General features: G+C 35.5%; 1 protein-coding gene across 1 annotated transcript in view; it reads right to left on the bottom strand.

The window, feature by feature from the left end:
* Positions 1 to 27,790, bottom strand: part of thsd7aa (thrombospondin, type I, domain containing 7Aa) — a 455,572-nt gene that overhangs the window by 61,557 nt on the left and 366,225 nt on the right. Inside the window, exon 14 of the mRNA XM_039736556.1 lies at positions 3,652 to 3,830. Within this exon, the coding sequence (XP_039592490.1) occupies positions 3,652 to 3,830 (179 nt within the window). The remainder of the gene's footprint in view (positions 1 to 3,651; positions 3,831 to 27,790) is intronic.

The following is a 27,790-nucleotide window of genomic DNA, read 5'->3' as shown; positions in this document are numbered from 1 at the left end:
TTGCCATTACAGGGGGTGCAACAAAGAGGAGGGCTGTATCGTGATTTATCAAAATTAAGTGAATTGCATTGTCCATCTTTATTGATGTGCAATCAATGTCTTGCACTGTGCAGTCATTTATAGGTCGTCTATTAGTTAGTGTTCCTGTTCTGTGATATGAAAAGAATCACGCATTGCATATGCAGTTGTAATCTGTTGATGTGCAGCAGAAATGTGCAGGTTCCCTGCTGTGGCTGTAGCATTCGTAAAAGCAGACAACTTTACCTAATAAAATGTAATTAGGACCTTGCAGTGATCCATAGAGAAGGGAGAGGTCAAGTATTGATTTTTGTGCAAGCCCTGATTGTGAAACATCACTGATTTTGTGTTTTGATTGACAATTTTACCAGGGGGGGACTAGAGGGACTGAATTGGATGGAACACCTACAGCTTACACTCAGCCCATCTCTCCTCCTGGCGGTTCTGGCAGTAGCGCAGCAATTTTAACTGTGTGGCGCATCTGTTTTCGAACTGCAGTGCAAGTGTTATCGGGGAACAAAGCTTGCCATTGTTTAGCGTCGCCCCGGTACCCGTTGCTTCATGGAAGTTTCCAGTCCCTCAAACTCCTTGATTATTGATCATGTGTCATTTCTTTGAGGTACTTAATGCTTTGCAGGATACCCCAACCCCCAGATGGTCAATCAAGTGTCTAAACTTCACAGGTGACACATTTACAAGGCTGATATTTATAAAGGTAAATTGTTCAATTTATATTTAAGTTTTATGCTCTGAGTTAAAAGCTTATTTTTTTGAGTTCAGTTTGTGGTTAAAAAATTTTCTTTATCAAATGAGCTATTACTTTTGCAGGAGGTGTGAACATAAATCAAACATTTTCTAGGGTTGCAGGGCATAGTCAAGGTTGGGGACCACTGAACTAAGACATCCTGACTTTTGTCCCAGTAGTTTTAAAATAAAAAAATGAGATTATACCGTATATAACATTTAACTTATATTTTGTTCTCTGATAACAGTTTACATATACAAAGTCTTATTTTTTTTTTAAGGAGATATCAGCCATGACTCTTAATAATTAATTATTTTGTGGCTTTACATATAACTTAAGAGCAGTGATGTGTTTCTGGGCAATATTATTTATCTGTATGCTGATTGGTTTGTTTGAAATGCTTCTTAGTAATTATATGTAAATGAATCTAGCTGATTAAAAGGAGTTTTATGTTAGATTTCTTCAGTATGCCAAGCTGCATTAACAACAGCATACGAGGACTCCACCTGTAGGTCTAAATAATGATGGCTCAAGACTCTTCTTTATTTATTAAGTATTATCCGTAACATTTCCAAAGTCACCCTTCTGCCTTAGTCAAGGTAAGCTTTCAGTAGTCTGACCTTTGCAATAACAGTATTTCTTCTAATCTGTCTTTGTTGTGTGTATCTTTTAGGTAGATTATGTTACAATTTTAGCAACTCAGAAAGCCACTAGTGCTTTTAATATGGCCATTCCTTCTGAAGTGTCGCCTGATCAACAGGAACCACTTGTCAATATACACTCACCTAAAGGATTATTAGGAACACCATACTAATACGGTGTTTGACCCCCTTTCACCTTCAGAACTGCCTTAATTCTATGTGGCATTGATTCAACAAGGTGCTGAAAGCATTCTTTAGAAATGTTGGCCCATATTGATAGGATAGTATCTTGCAGTTGATGGAGATTTGTGGGATGCACATCCAGGGCACGAAGCTCCCGTTCCACCACATCCCAAAGATGCTCTATTGGGTTGAGATCTGGTGACTGTGGGGGCCATTTTAGTACAGTGAACTCATTGTCATGTTCAAGAAACCAATTTGAAATGATTCGAGCTTTGTGACATGGTGCATTATCCTGCTGGAAGTAGCCATCAGAGGATGGGTACATGGTGGTCATGAAGGGATGGACATGGTCAGAAACAATGCTCAGGTAGCCCGTGGCATTTAAACGATGCCCAATTGGCACTAAGGGGCCTAAAGTGTGCCAAGAAAACATCCCCCACACCATTTCACCACCACCACCAGCCTGCACAGTGGTAACAAGGCATGATGGATCCATGTTCTCATTCTGTTTACGCCAAATTCTGACTCTACCATTTGAATGTCTCAACAGAAATTGAGACTCATCAGACCAGGCAACATTTTTCCAGTCTTCAACTGTCCAATTTTGGTGAGCTTGTGCAAATTGTAGCCTCTTTTTCCTATTTGTAGTGGAGATGAGTGGTACCCGTGGGGTCTTCTGCTGTTGTAGCCCATCCGCCTCAAGGTTGTGCGTGTTGTGGCTTCACAAATGCTTTGCTGCATACCTCGGTTGTAACGAGTGGTTATTTCAGTCAAAGTTGCTCTTCTATCAGCTTGAATCAGTCGGCCCATTCTCCTCTGACCTCTAGCATCAACAAGGCATTTTCACCCACAGGACTGACTCATACTGGATGTTTTTCCCTTTTCACACCATTCTTTGTAAACCCTAGAAATGGTTGTGCGTGAAAATCCCAGTAACTGAGCAGATTGTGAAATACTCAGACCGGCCCGTCTGGCACCAACAACCATGCCACGCTCAAAATTGCTTAAATCGCCTTTCTTTCCCATTCTGACATTCAGTTTGGCGTTCAGGAGATTGTCTTGACCAGGACCACACCCCTAAATGCATTGAAGCAACTGCCATGTGATTGATTGATTAGATAATTGCATAAATGAGAAATTGAACAGGTGTTCCTAATAATCCTTTAGGTAAGTGTAGTACTGATAAAATGAGGATGTGTCACTCCACAGTCCAAAAAGCCTAAAATACTATTGCCTTTTTCTAGGAGCCCAGACGTAAAGTGGATAAACAAATACACTGCTTTTTCTGTTCAAAAATAAAAAAAAAAAAAAATCAATAAAGGTAGGCAGTATGGTGCAGTGGCTAACTTAGTGGACTGGATATCACAAGGTTGCCGACCCAGTTCTCGTCTCTGCCTCACTGAGTGACCCTGAGCAATTAACTTAACCTGCCTATGTTCCAACTATAAAAATATCTGTGAACAGTTGTAATCTATCTTGACCTATGTGTCAGCTAAATATACAATAATAAAGTGTTAGAGACTCTTAGAAAATGATCTGACTTCTATAACTGCCGGTCACAGATTGGCACCTTTCAATATCAAGGTCACTGCAGTGTTGTTACATTGGAGTGAGTGTGCCTGACCCTGAAGCAGTGATATTAACCAGCAACTGCAGTTCAGTAACGCCTTTGTAGATGGATGTATTGAGTAAAGCATAGCCAGTAAAAGCTTTTTTTGGGTTGAGGATGTTTCACATTTTAATTTATGTTCTTTTATGGCAGCATTAAAGTAAAACAGTTCATAAAAAGAAGTGAAGCAGTCTTTAAGAAATGCTCACAATATTTTTATAATGAGAAATAGGGACTTAAATATATACTAATATATACTTTTTTTTTCTTTTAATGATTTTATTTGAAGAAAATAACAATCCATATGATCAACATTAACTTTTACAACAAAAAAAAAAAGAAATTACATATTAAATCAAGTCAAACTTAGAAAACCAGAATTCAACCCCCTATGTTTGTTATTTCCTGTGTGTTATGATCTATTAGACACATATTTAGGAAAAAGAATCTCATACCTGATTGACATGGTCCAGTTTTGGGCAAGGTCTTCCTCCATTATAAGGTTTTTCACGTAGCCACTTTGATCTCACCTTCACACCGCTTCCACAAGATTTACTGCAGCGGGACCAGTTAGACCATTCACTAAGTTTGCAGTCTGATGGGCACGGGATGATGCATGCTTCTTCAATGTACCCTGCAAAATAAGATTGACAAACGCAGAATGGGTTTGTAACATACACTATGTACCTTTTCACATGAATACAATTTATGCCATAGAGAATTATAGTACATTTCTATTATTCTATGAAGGTTATTTTTATTACTTTAAGTAATTTTTTCATAGCGTTAGCAATTATCCATGACACTGAAAGCATAATAATTAGAACAGCTTGAATTTCTAAAATTATTATTTAAAATATTTATTCAAGAGTTTTTATTATATATTAAAATTATTGTTTATCATTAAATATTACAGCCATGCTACTCATAGGTGGCTAACTGAATTAACCAGATAACCGTCTGGATACCTTAACATATTGTGGAAGAATAATTCTAGGGTAACATAGTACTCATCTTTAAGAAATAGCATAAAGGGTTAAAAAATGTCAGAAACAAGATAAAGGTCAAGTGAACAACAACATGTACGCTGAAATATAAGAATTGGTTTAGGGAAAATACTGATATGGTCAAGAAAATAAAGAATGTACCAGAAGAAAGGTTGATGTAATTTACAAAATGTACTGAAGGATGACTGAGAGATGACTAAGAAATCAGCAGATGTCCTATAAACAAGAATGAACAATTGTTATATGCACAGAAATTTCAAGGGTGGTGGCTCATCTCAAAAGGTATAAGAAGAACTAGTATACTATAATATAATAAACTTTTATTTTATATAAATCTTTCGGGTGTAAACCAACGAACCAACCAGAGTAAAATATATGGATTGATTGACGCTGTATGTAAATTCAGTAGTTTATAAAATTAACTACGATTCTTTGTTTCTCCGACCATTCTGACCATGCTGTAACAGACTGCTTTTGAAGAATGCTCCCACCGAGGCATTTTGCCAAAGAGTAATTAAAAGATACAATGAACAGCTTTTCTCCTTCCTGATTACTGAATTGTCCAGTTAGAGGATGTTTCTTTTTTTAATAAGATGTTAAATTTCGACCACAATATGTGTATGTTTTGTTCAAAGCAAGCATGTGATCATATAACACATCCAGAATTTTAAACTTGATACAATTCTGGATCACTTGATATCTGTTGCCAAGAGCATTTAAACCCACTGGGACTAAGCCAAAAAGAGAATGCAGAAGAGGGTTCTAGAAGGGACCTAAAGTCACATATATTTCTGCTTTGTGTGTATTTTCGATATCAGTGAACCATAAGAAAAAACCATGACCCACAGCTTGCTCCTCCTACCTCTCTGCCTACTGCGACTCCCACATCTGTCTGTCTTTAAATTGTCTAGCACTGGGCAAAAGGCAATGCCAGCGGTGACCTTATGCACCTTCTACAGTACTACTCTCAGTTTAATTATTTAAATCTACTCAACACAATATGATGCAGAGATGTTTATTAGGTTCAAACAGTGACTAGCTGAGTATCACAAGAATCACTGGAATGGAAATTCCCTATAATAATTGGACATTAGACCCAATATGGATAAAGTGAAAGCTGTTTTAGTTTTGGAACTGCATAACAATTGCACAGATACTTCTGGTGCCATGAGAATGTGTCAATCTACAGTACATTTGCTTTATAAACGGGAAATTAACTTTTACCCTGTGGTATCTTGTGAAAGGTACTACAAGACTACAATGGTCTAGGCTGCTTCTGTGTGCCCATTTGACCTCTGTAATTTAGTAAAAAGAGTTACTGTATCTTAGCATATTTAGTACTAATTCAATTCTTCATCGTGTCAACATAGGACTGCACCAACACTGTATCTTGTCTCATCTCATGTTTTTGATTTTTATTCACTGGATATTAAGGTGAAACTAAAACTTGGAGAGTAACCAGTTTGGGAAGCTAGGAGTTTCCCTTAATAGTAAGAGCTGAGAAGCTGACCCTTAGGGTCTTGATCAAGAATGAAGTTACAGGTAATCCTTAGACTGACCAACAAACTAGTACAAGGGTTTCTTTCTCTTTATACATCAATCTACATATCCATCCTCACCTATGATCAAGAGGTCTGGCAAGTAGCTGAAAAAATGACATCATGAGTGCAAATGAGAAAAAATTAGGTTCCTGATTGTTAAACTCATATGGACATATATTTAAAATGACCCTTGGTGCCTTCTGTACTTTACTGACACTGCATTATGGCATAATGTTAAAATTGATCAACTCTGGGTGTGACAGTGGTTATGCCAGCTATCGTTCCATTCATTTCTGATTTTGACACAGTGCCCAGTGCTTCTAGCATGGGTTCTAGCTCTGCGTGGATGACCATTAAGAAGTAAATATAGAAAAATCAATCAAAATGCATTTTATTGTCAGATTGTAAAACCTAGTATAAAGAATCTATGGATAAGTTAAAAAATTCAGAAAATATTGGTTATTAAAAACATTTATTAACCACTTTTGTAAACTGGTTTAGTTTAAAATTAGAGAATGTTAGTATATTTTTACTATGTCTTTGCACGGCACATTCTCAATTTACTAGAACAACAAGGCTCTTTAGGGACAGAACACTTTCCCTGAATGCTCATATTCTATGATTTAGTTTTATTGCAAACTTGCTGTATGTGAAGGTCATATATTGAGGTTACATGCCTTGGAGCTCTAAGGTCCCTTTAGGTCAACAGTAAAGCTCAAACCTTCTAGCAATTTATTTAATATACAGCCTCTGATGTCTGGACGAATACGCACAGCATGTCAGTTTGTCAGACTTTATCTAACTATTCTGCGCGACAACAGCTACAGCTGAGAAAAGCTTTAAGATGAAGATTCTATCTCTTTTAATCTGTATTTCATTTTTAAAACTATCAGGATAATGGAGCAATACAATTTTCCCTTCAAATAAGGCAACGTATTGCTCCGTTACAGAACAGATTCTCTCATCCAATGATTAGTTGCTACACATTAAAACTAGTCCAATTTATCAATCCATCAGTGGTAACTGCTCCCAGAAGAAGTACCAATGATCCTCCACAAAAATTAAAGACAAATCGGTACCAAAAATGGGTAAACACATTTAGACACGAGTAATAAAGTTAGTCCTAAAATATACTGCAATTAAATTAATACTTAGCATCAAACAAATGGAATTGCTATGGGATGAAAAATGTAATTCTTTCACATATTATTTAGTATTACTCTCTCTTTTCAAAGTTGTATAGCATCATAACAGCACTAGAGGATGCTTCTTCAGTAAAAGATGATTCACTGGGTGAATCTGACAGAGCAAGTCTTGCTTTAATTCTATGGCATTTCAAATTAAACACCTCTTCATTTTGGCCTCCAAAAGTCTATCTTTCCACCAAAACTTTCAACTAGAGGAGCTCGTCCGATCCCTGACTCATTTGTTGATGAACGCTATGTAAGTCATGGTTTGGATACAAACAAAGTCAAAAGCAAAGATAATGAGACAAAACAAATAAAATCAGTGATAATGAAATATAAGCTTAAATTATCTTGCATTTTGAAAGTGAAATATGAGCCCAGCTGTAGCAGTCAAACAACCAGAGATTGTCCAATAAGGCAAAGGAACTACACAGAAAGTTACAGACAGACAAGCCAGGGTCACAGTTCCTAACATATTGTTTCGAAAAGCTTGTAGCTTATCAGTAGCTGGATACTGACATTTTAACTGTATATTATATCATAAGACTGAATGTAACTTTTGTTGCAGTAGGAAACTATTTTATTTTTTACATAAACCATAGTTATTAAATTGAAGTATATTTTTACAAAAATTACCTGTGTGGTAGTTAGATGGCAGCCTGGCCACAAAAATAACTCTGCTCTTTTCAGACATAGACATTATCTCTTTGTTGCTATTCATTCATTCATTTATATTAAAACTGAACAGTGTCCACTTTTACAATAGTATCACAGCTCACATTTTGGTAATGGTAATTGTTAAGTGTTGGTAGCTTTACAGATCAGGTCAACTACTTGTGATGTTTCAAAGTAATAGAAGTAATCTTATTTATATTATCCATCCTTTACATACACAGTGTTCAGTAGGATGTGGAAGATGCACAGTTTTGAGTCCTTCTGAAACTTGTATACTGTTAGTGTGTTTGCTTTTTGTAGAAAATTTATACTAAATGTAAAACCATTTCATCTTATAAATTCAAGTAAGTGAATGCTTCTATTATTTACTACATTGTTACTGCTACTGATAAAAAAATACTGATACTTGTATGTCAAAACTCTACCAGTACAATTACAATATCACTCTATTAGATAAATGAAGACGGAGCTGGAAACGGGAAATTCCAGTACACCGTGTGTAACCTTTTCCAATTAAGTACTATTGAGAATCACTGCTCTGTGCGACCCTAATTGAGACAACACTTGGCCCACAGTTTAAGAACCTATGATACAGAGCCAAGCCGAACAAACACGGTACCAAGTCATTAACCAGACCAGTATTCAAACGCAGTCCCCTGGAGCTGTGAGCAGAGCTAAGCATTCTACCAGTGTTCCTCAGTCTCATTAGCAGGTTCTTAAACATAGCCAATTAATGAAAATTCTAAAAGTTTAATTGAGGTATTTGACAATCAGTAATTTCCATTCATCCTTTTTCAAAGGTGGTTCATTCAGCTATAGGGTTGTGAAGAATGATGTATGGTTAAAATTAACCTTTGGGTAAATGCTTGCAAACATTCATATCAGGCCAAATTAGAGTCATCAGTTGACCTCATCTGCATATGTTTGAGGTGTGGAACATAAAATAGCTGAAGAAATCCACACAAACATTTTGCTTCTTAATTTTTATTTTATTTTATTACAGAACAGAGTACTATTATTAACAGAGTACTGAATATTAAAAGTTACACTTTATTCTCAGAACATTATTGTCTTCTTTAAGCAGGCGATAATGGTATGCGGTACTGGGGTCACACGATTACAGAACACAGCTGTTTAATAAACCTGCAGTGAATTGGTGATACCACTCTAATCCTACCAGTAAGCCTTATAGCCACAGAAAGAGCTTTATAATGTCAGAACAAATCAATGTATCTCATTTAATCATTGCTTTAGGGAAAGTAATCTTATACTAATAGACGGGTGAAGAAATTAGAATTAATCATTTGGTCCTATTTTGCGTATGCATAATCTTGCATTAAGGGTAAGAGGATAATGGCACCCTTATATTCTTCTGTATTTATTTTGGAATTTTCTGTCCGAAATGTAGACCTTTAATACTAACCTTTTCTTTCTTTGTTCGCTGTTTCTGTACTACCTGCATAATTTAATTATACTGTCAAAGACTAAAGCGCCAAAATGGAAAATCTGTCTTATCAAGAGCTAATGTACCCATTTTAGATGCCGCCTGTATCCTCTTTACAGTGCTGTCCTCAGAGATGATTTGTATGTTGTAGTGGTCTAATAAGGCTGATACTGAGGGACTTTAATTCAGCCTGGAAGCCAAAGGCAGTCTTACTAAATATTTATGATCATGCATTTACTAATTTGATTTCATAAAGTGGTGCAGAGGTGCAAAGCAGGGCTATTTATTTTAAATTCTGCACGTTCCAAGCAGTGATGCTTGGTCCAGACACCAGGGTGTACTTTATTAAAAGGATATCTAATGAGATGTTTGCCACATGCAGCATGTTCCACCGAGGTCCCCAAGGCAGGCGTTTGATTAGTGCACATGTGGGAGTGAACAGGTGGTAGTAATATTCTGCTATTTGCATTTCTAAACAGCCTCTTTAAAAATCCTTCTTGGATTCTTTGAAACATGAAAAAAGAAAAAAAAATCCCTAATGTTTAGCTTTCCAACATGGTTTTGGGGAATTGTGATTTGAAAACTTCATTGCACAGGTTATTTTAGTCTACATAATGAGTTCATACAGTTTAATGAATATGCAACAGCACAGGGACCCATAGAGTCACAGCAGGTGCTCTCACATGTACTCTACAGAAAGCCTTAACTCAAAGCTCCAAGGTTTCCTACACTCAGATCATTTCAATACACTTTTGAATGCCTAGCTGAAATTCAAAAGTATGGAGCACAGATAATATTTCATTATGAACAGTATTAAACAACATTAGAATAAATTGTATGTGGCATCACTGTGGTTCAGAAGCTCACTCTGTGGACTCTTTCTCTTTGTGGAGTGCACAGGGTTTCCCGTAAGTTCTTACCTGATGACACAATGCTACTCTGTAATTGAAGAAGCAGATTAATACAATGGATCAACAGATTGTTTATGACAGCTGCAGTAAATATCTCAATTTTTTACAACAGTCAGCTTAAAATCACTTCAGTGTTATCTGCATAATGATTTTGGTCACAGATATGTCCCTGGCTTAATGACAGAGTTTCAGTCAGATATTTACATATTTATCATCAAATTTAATTAATGGAATATTTCTATATTTATTTGCCAATCTGACAAACTCATGAAAATTAAAATGTTCCTCTAATGTGTGGTTTTCATTTAGATAAAATACAACTTTATGGAAAAATACTCCTTGAAAGAAATTACAACTAAATTTTAAATTATTAACAATACAATATTAAAATAATTTTGCAACATAGACTAATTATTGTGATTATCTCTCCATTTTATGACATGCATATATCTCCTTATATAATACACTATTGTGGCTTGTCTGTCCAGGATTTGAAATCACCAGTAGTTCACAAACCGTTTGAACTATTGACCTGAAACTTGGTAAACATATACTACATAATGTCTACTATCCACTTTCAGGGTGATGATTGACCTCCAAGTTTATTCCTCTTTTTAATTTCATTTTATTTTATTGTAGAATCAACTCTTGGCAGTAGGGCGGCCATGCAGCCCATGCGTACGGGCGCCGTTCTCATCCCTACCACCCTCGCTGTTACTTCCTCTACCTCTTCATATCTTAAATCATTCTTAAGGAAGAGTGAAGACTTAAGTGCTAGCTTAAGTGAAAAATTAAGGAAAACGTGCTAAGTACCTGCATCACCAACACTGACTTAATCAGTTTTAATTAACGCAAAAGATGCTGACGAAAGAAGAGAAGAAGCGGGCCACTAGGGTGGAGTAAAGAAGAACTGCTCAGGAAGCAGCAACTCAACCTCTGAGCAAACAAATGCAAAACATACAGAGAAAGAGGATGAAAACTATGAAAGTTCAAGTCAAGTATATATATATATATATATATATATATATATATATATATATATATATATATATTGTCACGCACGCGCGAGTAGGAGACCGCGGATGGATTTGAACACACCTGGGAACACATTCGCCGGCAGGGAATGGCGGGGTACTAACTTTCTCCCTCTGCTTCCTCATAGGAAAAAAGACCTTCCTCCTCCATAAGCCGGGTTTTGACCGCAGTACGGTACTTCCGCCCTTCCTCCGTCATCTTGTCCTGACGTCATTAATCCCATCCTCCCTCACGGTCCTTCCCAGCATTCCTCCACTTCCGGTTCCTCCCTAATAAAATGGCCGCCGACGCCATGATACGGTGTCGCGCTTATGAACATTTTTGTTTGTAATTTTGACCCTGTTTTGTTTACAGTTTATTGTGGATCCTGCACAATATACGGGGCCGGAAAACCCCAAACCTTTGTGCTATCTCCTCCTCAGTTTGTTACATATATATATATATATATATATATATATATATATATATATATATATATATATATATATATATGTTGGCACAGTGGTTAGTGTTACACTTCACAGCTCTATCGGCCTGGATTAATTTCCAGACTCAGTCACTGTCTGTATGCACATTCTCACATTGCCTGAATGGGTTTATTTATGTTTTTTTTCCCACCTTTCTCAGATGGAGGAGTTATGATAACTGTCTATAGTCAGATGTGTGTGGCACCGCATTCTGTGCTAAGGGCATAGTTTTGGCACACTGTTCAGGACATGCATATTCTGTTTCTGTTTATTAGGGTTTTGTCCAGGTAATGTATTCTCATTCCAGTTCCTAAAGATGTGCAGCTTGGTAAGACCCAGTGACAATAAACTGGCTTGGTGTGAGTAAGTGTGAGCATGTTTATGATAGTATGATAAAATTTCCTAGTGTCCAATTTCATGTTTGCCTGACTTGACTTCACTCCTGTGGCTCATCTCTGTTGTGTTCAATACAGAATAATAGTTGTGTTCCTTATTAATGATGCATTTTGTAATGTATTGTACTTCAGTTCCAAATTACACTTGCATTTACATTTATGCATCTAGCAGGCATTTTGAACCAAAGCAGACTATGCTAAATCCAGAATACTATGCTTTCATTTTAAAAACAGCATGATTACATATGAAAGCAATCTCCATCCACATTAGTATTTTCACATAGTTTATGAAGGTATCACTGTGCACAACTAAAGCGACTGAAATAGTATATGACATAGACATTTGCCTTGATTGGGAATGCGTGGATTGGCAGAAAATTCCTACAAGGAATGTTAATACCACCAGCCACAGAATTTACAGTAATTTGAAAACTATAGTGACTATTGCATTATTTTCCTTTTACACATTTATGTGGCTATCAAACTTCGCAAAAGACAATTTAGATGCATACACGTAAGCAATACAACTAGCACCAATGGAAAACAACTCTTCTGTGTCTCCTATATGGTTTTCATCTGTGAAAGGTCACCAATCAGGGAATGAGTCGCAGTAATGAGCAGGATCCAGTCATGCAAGGAATACATAATTAGCATGAACAAATTAGACTACGAACAGAGTCTGCGTTTTCACTCATCCATTTTACAGCGCTGAGCAAGCACTTTAGGAAGTATATGGCTCTGGAGAACAGTTTCAAAAGTCTCCATTTTCACGGGTTAAAAATTTCGAGGTAGTGTAGACATAAGTCGAAAACAGTGTCTAGTGTCTACATTTTTAAAAAAAAAAAAACGTAGCAGTGCGGGCATAGCCTTACAAAAGACGTTAAACATAATTAAGTAACATCAGTCTGGGGAACGTTTTGAAATAAATATTAAAGAACAATATTCCGAAATTGATGATCATAAGTGAAGATCTCTAAACCAAACACAGCAACACAGGACTAATCACTCTTATCTTAGCTATTAAGAACCTTGCATTTAAACTATTTTAGAATGATAATCATAGAACAAGGGAGTCTTCAAACACTTCTTAAAGCCAATGAAGGAGTTAGTATTTCAGATGGAAGTGGGCAGCTCATTCCACCAGCTAGCAGCTACATGTGGAAAGAGTCTGGTATGAGATTTGATGGAACGCAGAATTGGTATTAACACACTAGCACACCTGAGTGGGTGAGAAGAAGCATTGCAACCTATGAGTGCCTCAATATACATGGATACTGATCCACTGACTACTTTGTAGGCAAAAGTCAAGGATTTGAACTTAATGTGTGCTGATTAGAGTGTTATCTTCGTTGGATGGTCTAAATTTTCTAAGTAATAGTGTTTTCTAAATAGTGTGTGTGTGTGCCTTTGATGGATGGGTATACAAAATGGGACTGTCCCTTGCTTTGTGTCTGATGCTGTTGGCATGGGTTCAACCTTCCATAAATCTATGATAGAAGGTGCCGGTCAGGAAAAACAGAGGAAAACTGGACAAATCATGCACCACTTATGAACAGGACGTAAATACAGACACATACAAACTGGAACAATTTATAGACATCAATCAACTAGGTAACAGGCACCATGGGAGGAAATCCTTCAATCATGAATATTGCACATAAGTATCATATCTGAGGGCAAAGCACTGCAAAGGGAAAAAAACTTCACTATCCTACTGGTAATTATTGCACTTTTTTCTTTCCTTTTTGTCTGGAATGTGCTCTAAATCACATAAAAAATCCAAGCTGTTAATCTTAAACACATTCATTTCACTGACTGTATTTTAATCATTTAAAATGCTAGAAAAAATGCAAATGACAGTCATAAAGAGGAAAAGCAAAACGTACATTTTCAAAGAGCTGATGTTTTGGCTTTACAGTTGTAGCAATTAAATGCTGACTTAAAAGACATCTTAGAATCTGTGACACTTATTAGTTAGAAGCTTATTTTGCATATAACAATCATTATGTTCAGTGCATAGCATCATTTACACTTTCCAAAGTAACACATATTTACAAACAAGGGAAAGATTTGGTTGGTGAGGTGTTATTTTTTCATCTGCTTTACAATTTCTAGCACATATTGAGTTGTATGGTTAAAGACATAAAAATAAACAATTAAATTAAGATTCCAGCTCATTAAAAGCTGTGTGATTAGATTATAAAAAGTCCGGGGATTGAATCTCAGCCTTGAAAATGTCTGGCATGTGCATGCTCTCCCTGTGACTGTGCCCTTTGATGGACTGACAGCCTGCACAGGACAGAGTCCCGTTTTCTGGCTATTGACCTTGTACAGGATTAGGAGGGTTCAAAGATGAATACGGAAGCATACATAAAGTATCTAAACAATATACATTTTCTAAACCCAATGAAAGTCTTCACACCCCATGAATACCAACTGAAGCAGGATCTGAACTTGAATAAGCATGCTCGGAAATCAGAACAGTAGTTTAAAATAGATGATGGTTTCCTTTCAACATGTGATCTTTTGTAGTAAAATATCCCTTCATAACTTTTAATTAAGGTGAAAAAAATGTGAAAAAGGGAATATTCTTTAATGATTTAGGATGTCACGGCAGCATGGAATTTAGCACTAGAACGTCAGAGATTGATTATTCTAAGTTCAGATTTGATATCTAGAAGTTGCCTGTGTGGAGGATCCTCCCACGTCCACAAATTCAATTTGCGAGGTTTGGATTAACTTGCAACTCTGTGTGAGTGCTTCAATGCATGACTAACTCCCGCCCCAAGGATGATTGTGATCTGGTCAGAAAGTGGACAAATTAAAATCAATTTGAGATTGGAGGCACAGTGGGTAGTACTGCTTTTTCATGGCTACGATCCCATGCTTTAGAATTTGACTCCCACTCATTGTCCATGTGGTGTTTGGCTATTCTCCTTATTGCTTCATAGGTTTTTTTCCCAAGTCTCCTTATACTTCATCATTTCAAGCTGAAGAGGTTCCATTAGAATTTAGAATGGGGTGCAGCATTCTCCAATTTAAGAGCAGTATAACATTTTAAAAATCAGCATACTGTATATTTTTTTTTCTATGTAAAAAATGAAAACTGATACCTAACGTGTCATCCAATGAAACAAACCTTCCTTTTTGCATATGTAAATAATGGCTACAACTTTTAACTTAATCGAAAAAGTTAACACAATTGAAAAACATTTTACACAATTCATGAATAGTGGCAATGTGTATTCCTCAGCATTATTTATAAAAAAAAAAACATTGTGTATGGGGCCTACTGGTCTGCCTCCTGTGTAAGTGAATTAAACAGGCTTGATATTGGAGACATAAAAAATAGCAAATAGTCTGCTATGAGATGAGGCATTGCTTCTTTTTAGTTCCAATGCCAATAAACTCTTATGATTAACAGCTGTTCAATCCTATACGTTTTCAGTAAATTATCTAAAAATATCATTATTCATCCCCCTATTCACTGTTAAACCAACATATATTATGATAGTTTAAAAAGCCTGTGAAAAATGTTTCATCATATTTATAACATTATTAATCATTTTTCAAGTACTGTACTATGTATTAGGCATGTTGCAACACCTTCAGCATATCTCATCTAGCATCAGTGGCATTTTCATATTTTCATAGTCGGTATAATATAGGTTTTATTCTTATGATTGGATTTTACAATATATATATATATATATATATATATATATATATATATATATATATATATATATATATATATATATATATATATATATATATATATATATATATATATTATGAGGGCCGTTCAGGAAAAAAGATTGGTTTGTAAATATATACATTGGTTCAGATATTTATATCGGTTCAGATACATTGGTTTGAATATATACATTGGTTTTAATACATCCATTCAGATATATATTTCGGTTCAAATATATACATTGGTTGGGATGTATTGGTTGAGATATATACATCGGTTTGAATACATCCGTTCAGATTTATACATTGGTTTGAATACATCCGTTCAAATATATACATTGGTTGAGATATATATATTGGTTGATATACATTGGTTTAAATATATATATTGGTTAAAATAGATTGGTTTAGATATATACATCGGTTCAGATACATCCGTTCTGATATATATATTGGTTCAGATAGATCGGTTCAGATATATACATTGGTTGGGATTTATGGGCAGGCACAACGCGTCACCCATGTTTAGCATCTCCCTTTTGCTTCATCATTGCTTCAACACTGTTGTAATTATTGTGAACATTTTATACAAGCAGCATACGCTTGTCTGTCGCGTTTTGTTTCGTAAGCCCTATTTGTTGGGGTCCTCGATTTCAAAGCACTTTTTTCCTTTCATTATTTAAAACACTCGCGCAGATACCGCCTCTTCCTCGCCTCGCTCCGTCCCCGCTCATTGTCCCCGCCTCACTCGCTCCCTCTTGTCCCTCCCATGACAGATTCTTCTCAAAAGCAGAGTTACTAGAAAGCATTAATCGCAACCGCAGTACCTCCCATATTTCACCTCATGAGACGCTGGTTTATCATTGGTGGAAAGCCCCGGTGATATCTGTTATTCCGTATTGGCAGCATTTCATTAAAGAGCGATCTGCTTCAGCAAGGAACTTAGTCCTGTTTGCTGAAAGAATGTTATGGAGGAAAACACTGGAGTTGCTCTCTTTCTTTAAATGTTGATCAGGGATCAAAATGACCAGAATATTCCCGCATCACAAATAACTGATGTTTAACTGATGTTTTTATAGTAAAACGAACAAAACCACACACACTCACAAACTCACAAATCATGGGTCGCACGTACTACTAATTAAGCGTATCTGTCAAGGGCGATTATTTTTCACCCCATAAAACAGATTCTTCTCAAAAGCTGAATTACCAGGAAGCATTGATCGCAACCGCAGTACCTCCCATTTTTCACCTCAACAGACGCTGGTTTATCATTGACCGAAAGCCGCCCGGTGATTTCTGTTATTCCGTATTGGCAGCATTTCATTAAAGGCGATCTGGTTCAGCAAGGAACTTAGTCCTGTTAGCTGAAAGGATGTTATGGATGTAAACACTGGAATAGCACTGTTTCTTCTGAATGTTTATCAGTGATCAGGGACCAGATTGATCAGAATATTCCTGCTTCACAAATAACTGATGTCTATTTTATTGTAAAACTGAGAAAACCAAACACGCGCATACACAACACAAATACTCAAACTCACACATCGTGGGTCGCACATACTGCTGATTAAGTGTATCTGTCACGGACGATCATTTTTTTTACCTAATAAAACTTTAGTTCGTCAAATTTAGAAAGCAGCGAGGTGATTTCTATTATTCCTTATTGGCAGCATTTAATTTAAAGATGATTCACGTCAACGAGGTGAAAGAGTCTCTTATTTTGACAGGGCGATCGTTTTTAAGGCTTAAGCATTTTTGATTGACTTACAAAAGAAAATAGCTATTACTTACCCTCTTTGCTTCAAATTGCTTTTTAAAAACTTTTGATGTAATTTGTTTATGACAGTATAAAATAAAAAGTAGTGCTCAAAATTATAATGCGATCTAACAGGAAGAGGTGGTGGTAAGATTGCTGACTCGCAGTTAAATGATCACTGGTTTGTGTCCAGGGGGCTTCCTTTCTGTTATTTTATTTATTTACCTATTTATTTTTACAAATTGCTTTGAGTAGTAAGAAAGGCGCTATAAAAACGTAAGGAATTAATAACAATTGTATTATTATTATTATTATTATTATTATTATTATTATTATATACGTGTGAATGCATGATCAAATTCAGCCGCTGCGTAGTGGGGTAAGAATAGGGACAATACCACGAGTTCATTGAAATAATTACACAGCAAGGTGCACACGCAATGCAAACATAATGTGTATATTATTGAAGTAAAGGTTCATATAAATTAATTATATACAACTTTTTAACAAGTTGAGAGATGTCAACTGGTTAAAATGCACGAAATTATACATGATTGCTTTACAGTTCACACATAGTGTATGTATATTGTTAAAATAATGATATAAAAATCCTATAAAATGCTATAGAATCTGCGTCGTAGACTTATTTTGTGTCAAATTTCTTCAAAGAAGTTTTTAATTAGTTTGCTTTAAAAAAATCTTACGGCAAACATGTGAACCGTAGAAAATCGCTGATCTTTATCAATTTGTTTTAATGCATGCTCCGTGCAAAATGCTGTCATATCTGTTAGTAAACATGCACGCACAGCGATGTCCTGATGTCTGCGTTCTAAGGCTGCAGGTAAATTAAACGCTATTGACGTTTTACCGGGGTGCTTTGTGATTGAGGGCGGACAGTAAACTTTGTTAAAATGATATCGAAAAATACCAGTCGTCAGTTGTGTTTTTTAGTCGTTTTGGCGTGTTTACTGTTCTGTTACCAAAAAATTCTTCAACGGGGATCATCAACAAAGAAACGTGGATAGTAAGATTTAGTAAAATATCAGTAATAATAATACATTGCTCGACGCCTAGTAACACTTTACAAAGACATTTAAAAGACAGCTCGTTAAAATAAATGTAGCAGTCCATTGTCACGCTATAAGTGACAGCTTGCTCTTAAACATTTACACAGGTGTTTTTTCCTGGGAATAAAAAGGGGAAAAATCCACGGAAATGTTTTGTTTTTGAACTCAAATTTCACCTCAAGCCATGTGAGTCATTAAAACTATTGGAATGAAAACGCATGTCTCATCCACTGGTCGGTACGCTCATTTTCCATGGCTGCTGTAGAGCTGTAAAATGTGTGCCCTCTGACTGCTGATTATACAAAATGAACACGTAGTAAAAATATGTAAAATTGATTTTAAAAGGTTGTAGATATAGTTTTCTATATAATCTTCTCCACTATGTGTTTGCATCCTATTCCCTACAGGCAACACTCATTTCCATGGCTAGAGCAGATCCATGGGCTTGTGTGCACCCTGTCTGCTCTTTCAAAATGAACCCTGGATAACTAATATTGTCTGAAATCCATGGTAAAAGATTGTTGAAAGTCATCTATATCACTTTCAAGTCTACTGTGTCCCATTATCCTCTCCACTCAAAGGGACACTCACTTCTACAGCTGAGCTTTTGCGTCAGAGTTGTGAGCTTCAACTGTTGCTTGCAGAATGAACATTAGACAATTTTATTGGATTGGCTGTTTTTCATTATATTAATATTAATTTATTTATTCATTCAGCCTCTGTTAAAAAGAAGCACATTTTCCCTTAGAGTACAAGTTCTATCTAATTATCTATCTATATGAAATACATGAGACTTGGAAAAATTCATATTATTTGTCAAATGAAGTACCAAATATCCACATTTGTAGGACAAGTCAATTAAAGAGTCCGACAAACAGCAACTGAGATATTAAAACATTTTATTGAATCTGTTCTGACAATTATAGTCTTTTAATTAAAATAATGATTATAATTATCAGAAAACGTAGCCATTTTAATGTCAGCATAAAACCAGGCCAGTAACATTTTTTTGAAATAATTTCAGCAGTTTTATAAATTCCAGAATGTACACCAATAGCACTGGCATGAACTTCCTTACAAGTATCCTTTGTCTCCTAAACTCAACAAATAACTTTCATATTCCTCCTGTTGCTCTGCTTGTCTTTTTTGACAATAGTAAAGGTCATCCTCTTTAAAAAATTATATTCACGCAGCAATTAAAAATATGGTTATAATGTAAAACACTTCAAACAAGCCTGTAAAATGTACATTTTCTTTGTTTAAGTTGACTTCTTCAATGGATCTAACACTTACAACATGGGGCACTACAACACACATACACAAATATCTTTTAGTATTGTTTTAATATAGCCTTGAAAATTGTTGGTATCTGTCCTCTATCCAAGCCACCCATTTACAAAAGAGATTTACAGGCTTGGGCCCAGGACAAAAAATGAGACGGAAAGAAATGCCAAACTAGTGCTTACCACACTGACGCTTGCTCATACTACTACAGTTTAAAAGTGCCACCCAACCTGATGCCAACTCTTTCAGATGGGTAGTGAAACCAAGAAAATGTATTAATGGACACAGGAAAAAGTTAAAAGACTTATTCTGACAGTGACCATGTTGGGGATTGTTGATCTGTGAAGTGGCAGTAAAAATAAAAAAAAATTTAAAAACCTGATTACAAAATATATTAAGAAAACTCAAAAGGTTTGATTAATTTATGAAAACTCCATAGAATACTTTCTAATACATGTTTTTCCTTCAACAGTCATGCTAATGTCAGAATTTGTGTGTTTTATCACTTATACTTTGTGCACATATTGATGCTGTTTTATGGAAAACGCAAGCACACAGTAAATAATTATCAGCGGTTACAATTTAAATGTATATTTGCAGTATATACTGTACTGTATCCTGAAATGCCAAATTAGAAATGAGAAGATGATGAAAAGTTATATTTTGTTTAATATACTTTAAACAAACTGATCACAAAATGTCCTAATCAGTTTGACTTTGTTGGTACCCTAGAGTGGCACATATCCTGGAAGAAGTCCTATCAGGTTTATTTGGATTTAAAAAACCAAAATAATAATAATAATAATATATTACATTTATATAGCATTTTTCTGGCTACTCACAGCGATTTTCATAGACATACTTAAAAAGACAGTGTAAGCGCTTGATTTTTTTAATTAGTGGATGAGTAAGGACATAGTAAACAAAAAGTGATATAGAAGACTTCCTTCAATCTCTTTAAATAAACTATGGACAGTTTTGTAATTCCAGTGTTAATTTACAAGCAGAAGACGGGGCACGCGTTTCTACAGCATAGACCAAGCTGTGGAAATAAGTGTCTCCTCTGCTAGAAGGGATTAAGAGACACACTCGATATGAAAACGTTATAAAAGACTGTCTAATAGACTTATTAAAGAAACTGTGCACAATTGTAACTGCCTGGTGTTCATTTTGTAATGGACCACAGCAGATAAGGAATGCCACAGGCTGCTAAAAGTTTTTTAAATACATTTGATGAGTTTTAATCTCCCATGAAAAACGGTGCAGAGAACTCCTATGTGTTTTATAGGATAATTGCACCTGCTGTGAAAATGAGAATCCTCTCCAATGTACAGGAGGTGAAAGGGTGGGTGTGATAGGAAATTTATTTATTTATTTATATAGAACTACTGTATATTTCATTCCAATAGTTTTGATTGGCTCACATGGCGGAGGTGAAATTTGAGTTCAACAACAAAACCTTTCCCGTGGATTTTTCCCCCCTTTTTTATTCCCAGGAAAAACCACCTGTGTAAATGTTTAAGAGCAAGCTGTCACTTATAGCATGACAATGGATTGCTACATTTATTTTAACGAGCTCATCATTTTACCAAAGTTTACTGTCCGCCCTCAATCACAGAGCACCCCAGTAAAACGTCAATAGCGTTTAATTTACCTGCAGCCTTAGAACGCAGACATCAGGACATCGCTGTGCGTGCATGTTTATTAACAGATATGACAGCATTTTGCACGGAGCATGCGTTAAAACAAATTGATTAAGATCAGCGATTTTCAACGGTTCACATGTTTGCCGTAAGATTTTTTTAAAGCAAACTAATTAAAAACTTCTTTGAAGAAATTTGACACAAAATAAGTCTACGACGCAGATTCTATACCATTTTATAGGAATTTTACATCATTATTTTAATAATATACATACACTATGTGTGGACTATAAAGCAATACATGTATAATTTCGTGCATTTTAACCAGTTGACATCTCTCAACTTGTTAAAAAGTTGAATATAATTAATTTATATGAACCTTTACTTCAATAATATACACATTATGTTTGCATTGCGTGTGCACCTTGCTGTGTAATTATTTCAATGAACTCGTGGTATTGTCCTTATTCATACCCCACTACGCAGCGGCTGAATTTGATCATGCATTCACACGTATAATAATAATAATAATAATAATAATTAATAATAATATAATATTATTATTATTATTATTATTAATTCCTTACATTTCTTACTACTCAAAGCAATTTGTAAAATAAATAAGTAAATAAATAAAATAACAGAAAGGAAGCCCCCCGGACACAAACCAGTGATCATTTAACTGCGAGTCAGCAATCTTACCACCACCTCTTCCTTATAGATACGCGCATTATAATTTTGAGCACTACGGGTAAGTAATAGCTATTTTCTTTTGTAAGTCAATCAAAAATGCTTAAGCCTAAAAAAAGATCGCCCTATCAAAATAAGAGACTCTTTCACCTTGTTGAAGTGAATCATCTTTAAATTAAATGCTGCCAATAAGGAATAATAGAAATCACCGCTGCTTTCTAACTTTGACGAACTAAAGTTTTATTGGGTGAAAAAAAAATGATCGTCCGTGACAGATACACTTAATCAGCAGTATGTGCGACCCACGATGTGTGAGTTTGAGTATTTGTGTTGTGTACGCGTGTGTTTGGTTTTCTCAGTTTTACAATAAAAACAGACCTCAGTTATTTGTGAAGCAGGAATATTCTGATCAATCTGGTCCCTGATCACTGATAAACATTCAGAAGAAACAGTGCTATTCCAGTGTTTTCCTCCATAACATCCTTTCAGCAAACAGGACTAAGTTCCTTGCTGAACCAGATCGCCTTTAATGAAATGCTGCCAATACGGAATAACAGAAATCACCGGGCGGCTTTCGGTCAATGATAAACCAGCGTCTGTTGAGGTGAAAACATGGGAGGTACTGCGGTTGCACTCAATGCTTCCTGGTAACTCAGCTTTTGAGAAGAATCTGTTTTATGGGGTGAAAAAATAATCGTCCTTGACAGATACGCTTAATCAGTAGTACGTGCGACCCACGATTTGTGAGTGTGAGTGTGTGTGTGGCGTGTGCGTGCTTGTGTGTGGTTTTGTTAGTTTTACTATAAAAATAGTTAAACATCAGTTATTTGTGATGCGGGAATATTCTGGTCATTTTGATCCCTGATGAACATTTAAAGAAACAGAGCAACTCCAGTGTTTTCCTCCATAACATTCTTTCAGCAAACAGGACTAAGTTCCTTGCTGAAGCAGATCGCTCTTTAATGAAATGCTGCCAATACGGAATAACAGATGTCACCAGGCTGCTTTCCACCAATGATAAACCAGCGTCTGAGGAGGTGAAAAAATGGGACGTACTGTGGTTGTGATTAATGCTTTCTAGTAACTCTGCTTTTGAGAAGAATCTGTCATGGGAGGGACAAGAGGGAGCGAGTGAGGCGGGTACAATGAGCGGGCGGACGGAGCGAGGCGAAGAGGCGGTATCTCGCGAGTGTTTTAAATAATGAAAGGAAAAAAGTGCTTTGAAATCGAGGGCCCCAACAAATAGGGCTTACTAAACAAAACGCGACAGACAAGCGTATGCTGCTTGTATAAAATGTTCACAATAATTACAACAGTGTTGAAGCAATGATGAAGCAAAAGGGAGATGCTAAACATGGGTGACCGCGTTGTGCCTGCCCATAAATCCCAACCAATGTATATATCTGAACCGATCTATCTGAACCAATATATATATCAGAACGGATGTATCTGAACCGATGTATATATCTAAACCAATCTATTTTAACCAATGTATAAATCTGAACGGATGTATCTCAACCAATGTATATATATCAGAACGGATCTATGCAAACCAATTTATATATATTTCAACCAATGTATCTAAACCAATGTATATATCTGAACGGATGTATTCAAACCGATGTATATATCTCAACCAATACATCCCAACCAATGTATATATTTGAACCGAAATATATATCTGAATGGATGTATTAAAACCAATGTATATATTCAAACCAATGTATCTGAACCGATATAAATATCTGAACCAATGTATATATTTACAAACCAATCTTTTTTCCTGAACGGCCCCTCATAATATATATATATATATATATATATATATATATATATATATATATATATATATATATATATATATAGGCAAATGTTGACTTTTGCTGTCAACTACCAAAACTCTTCAATGTGTAGCAGCGCTCATCTTGTTTTTACGTTCCACTCCTTCAACCTCCTGGCATGAAGTGTTGAGTACTGTGAATGATGAGTCGGATGGGGGGAGGGTTCCAAAGCTCCAAGACATAAACAAGGAATGGTTCATTTGTTGACCCAAAGAGTAAAAGGCATCATAAACTATTGAGTAGGAGGAGGAATTAGCAGTGTGATAACAGCTGTACAGTACAAAGAAATAGGTACATGACCGCAAATCCAAGCAGCCTAGATTGAACACAGCTATTTACCAATTTCAATATAAAACAATACACTTTTATTGTAAAACTGTGTTTTGCAACAACCATCAACAAAAGGCAAGTCACTAGGAAATACAGAAAGTGATCTGTGACAGGAATGTTTTACTCATGGGAATAGTATATACCGTGTTCAATGTTCAAGAGTAAGCACCTTCAGTGACCTAATAACATTATTATTGCTTGACTGATATTTGTTGGAAATAAGACTATAGTGAGCAGGTTATTCTTCGGCTCAGTGCTGAAAAGTGATCACTTGGAGAAATGGGGCTTTAACTGTTTTAGAGGTCCAACGACAAATGTAACTTTTACTTTGTAAACATTATTATTATTAAGTAGCTTAAGCAACTTATTAAAAACATACAGATTTTATTTAGTCATTCCTTGGCCTTTAAAAACTACCAAGGCATTATTTAGGGGGTTTAGAAGACAAAGGATATTTTGTATTTAGTTACATTTTTAATAAGGTCTAAAACAAAATACATTCTGCTGCGGTACTATTTTGTTTTGTATTATGGGTGCTGTCATTTTTGTATTTTTTTTTTGCCTGACAGCATGACATCATCAAGTCAAAGATATAAAGGTCATTGTTGTACACTTCCTGGATGTTCAAGTTTTTGGATAATTCAAAGAAAATTGGTTAGTTTATCCTGATATTCTGGCCATCAATTCTATTGTCAATAACAATTTTGTGTATAATTTTGGCATAGGTTACTTGTACAAATTACTATCTTCTGATCTTTCTCATGTTGTTTATTTCACTCAGTTTTTGGTTTTACATCGTTGTCATGTTAAAAAGACTTTTTTTCACTCACTAGTATCAAAATTTCTGACGTTGACTCCATCTCCCGATTTGAATATTCAGTATTACTGCTGTCACTTTGTGCAGTCAGACCACATTTATACTACTAATTGAAATACTATAATTGTAATGCAACTAGCTATTACAAATTTATAATGAAACCATAGCTAATACATTAATTTCCGAGTTCTGATTTTTTTTGTATATAAAATGTACAGTCCAGAGTTTACATAATGGCAAAAAAAGTTATAATGATTATATTTTCAAACCAAAAGTGGTTGTTTAGTTAGCAGCAGCATATGACATAATGTACCTAATGTACCCAATATTGTAAAGCCTTTACCCTAAATTTCATGTTGAGTAGTTATCAAAACTGCATCATCTTGTCTGTGACTCACATCATATGCAATGCTTTTGGTTCCTTCTCCTAACTAATGAGGTGAGCTTCTAAGCCAGCCTCTGATATGGCTGAAGATGAATGACAGTCATTGACTATCAATATTGTTCCTCAAACAACAGAAACCAAACAATATCAGATTGACAGAAAATATAGAGTTATCTGAGCTGTTGTCAGGTGAATTGTTGTTAAATTTCAAAGCTAGAAAAGTATAAAATGTGCTACAATTCAGACCAGACTCAACTTTGTATTTTGTGGTATATGTCTAAATGGTGTTAAGAAAGCACTGCTGACATGAACATCTGAGAATATCAGTTAATTGTAAAAATGTTGAATCGGTCAATAGATTCATTCTGGACAATCTAGGCATTGTAGCCTAGGAATTGACTTTAACTGTAAAACTACATCAATACTACTTAAAAAAATTCAATACCCTAACATCAGTAGCATCAAAAGATTTACAAATATTGACAAGTAAATCTTTTCTGCTGGATAAGCTGCCACTAAACTTCTTTGAAAAGAATAGTGAAATTACCTGTGTGATTATGAAAATTTATGTAAATGCAAAGGAAGAATGAGCAAACTGCAATTTATGTTGTATTTTTACACTACCATAATCATTGGCCACAACCAGCTTTGTTAATTAAGTTTGGTTGGTTTTTCAATTTAACATCTTTCTTGATATCAAAGTTTATAAGAAATTCAATATACAGTATATTACTAACAATGTGGGTTCTGCATTTGAAGAATTAGCAGGTGTTATAAGGAAAACAACATATAGAATAACAGCTGAAGAAAGGTCAAAATCATTAAAAAGTCAAGGGTTAAATTTCTCTTTTGACTGTAAATACAGGAAACTGCAAATTATAAGGACTGTAAAAAATATATTAGGAGCATTTCTTCAAATCTGATGTTTCAGATGAGACCATGTAAACACACTCGATTTGAAACACAACTGCAGAGCAGAAGGAGAACATTCTGTATCATCATCTGCAATGTACAATGAATGCCCAGTTCTTGTCAATGTTTTGCACTGAGTGGAAGCCAAACTCCATATGTTTTGAGCAAGATGCAGTCCTTTGTATTGTAATAGGATTATTATTCCTCTATACAACTCTAATAGTATAAAACATTCCTCATTCAGACAATTTCTCTTTCTGGAGTGTGTTCTAGGTTACTTTTAAAATTTACAGAAGCAAAATTCAAACATTCTGTTTATGATCTTGTATTGTACTTTGTTTTCTTGTTGGTTGATTAAATGATTTGTTATGTTGTGTGCAACCCATTTTGTGATAGTATGCATCCTAATGAAAACAGCATGCTGCCAGGGTTCCTGTTAAATTAAACAGAGAGGGATAAATGGGCAAAAATTGTTGATCTACCTAAAAAAGAAAAATGAGCAATTTTGTCATATAAACATATTACGTACACTTTTTTACTTCCATAGTTGCATATGTTGAATCAAGCAGGAAGGAAAAATGGAAGGAAAAGTGGCTATTATATTTCTGATGTCCCTTTTCTTATTGTCTGCAAGATGTATATTTTCATATGCACATTATTACTAGATGGACTTCATGTAGGTGTATGTTTATGGGATTTTTATTGTTCGAAGTTCTTGAAGAATGGAGAGTGGGTGTGATGTATTTAGTTTATGGTTTGTGGTTTATGGTTTGTGAGAAGTGATACTTAAAATAAGGTTTCATTAAAAATATTTTTGAGAACATTAAACACAATCATTCATGATGGAAATAAATGGGAAATAGTTAATATAATGCAGTTTACAGCCAATACATATGGAATACCTTACCTTTATATATATATACCGTATATCTTCCAATAGGAGCCCCGGCGTTTATTCAAAAAATTATTCGGACGGCCCGGCGTTTAAAAGAGACCGGCGGTTGTTGGAGACCGACTATTATTCGCCTCGCAGATGGAATGGTGATGGGTAAACGGGATTCATTTAGCAGTAAAATATTACGGTCACAAAATGTAGGCAACAACACCGGATGAACATTTCAGGATTTAATAAAATTATCAGTACAGCAGTACGGTCTTATTAAAGCAGTATACAGTACGGTACTACCGTAAGCATGAAAAATAGGTACGGTAGACGTCAACTTTCTTGCCAATGATGCCACCAGCACTGGCCTGCACCAGTCCGAATTTCGCATCTAAAGCTCATCAGCCCAACAGGTCCCCTGCGGAACATAAGGAAATGCAATAAGTTCCAAACTCATGCATATATGTATACATTACGACATGAGACTGGATAAGATACAATAAAGTACAATACTTACCATCTACTCGTCGTCTGAATAGGTAATGATTACTTCGTTATTTGTGAGTTCTTCTTCATCTTCCTCTTCTTGTGATGGCAATACAGGTACTCCCATTGCTTGTTGTCA

Source organism: Polypterus senegalus, chromosome 15 (assembly GCF_016835505.1).
Source record: "Polypterus senegalus isolate Bchr_013 chromosome 15, ASM1683550v1, whole genome shotgun sequence".
NCBI classification, from domain to species: Eukaryota; Metazoa; Chordata; class Cladistia; order Polypteriformes; family Polypteridae; genus Polypterus; species Polypterus senegalus.
This window is presented reverse-complemented; position numbering and strand designations above follow the sequence as displayed.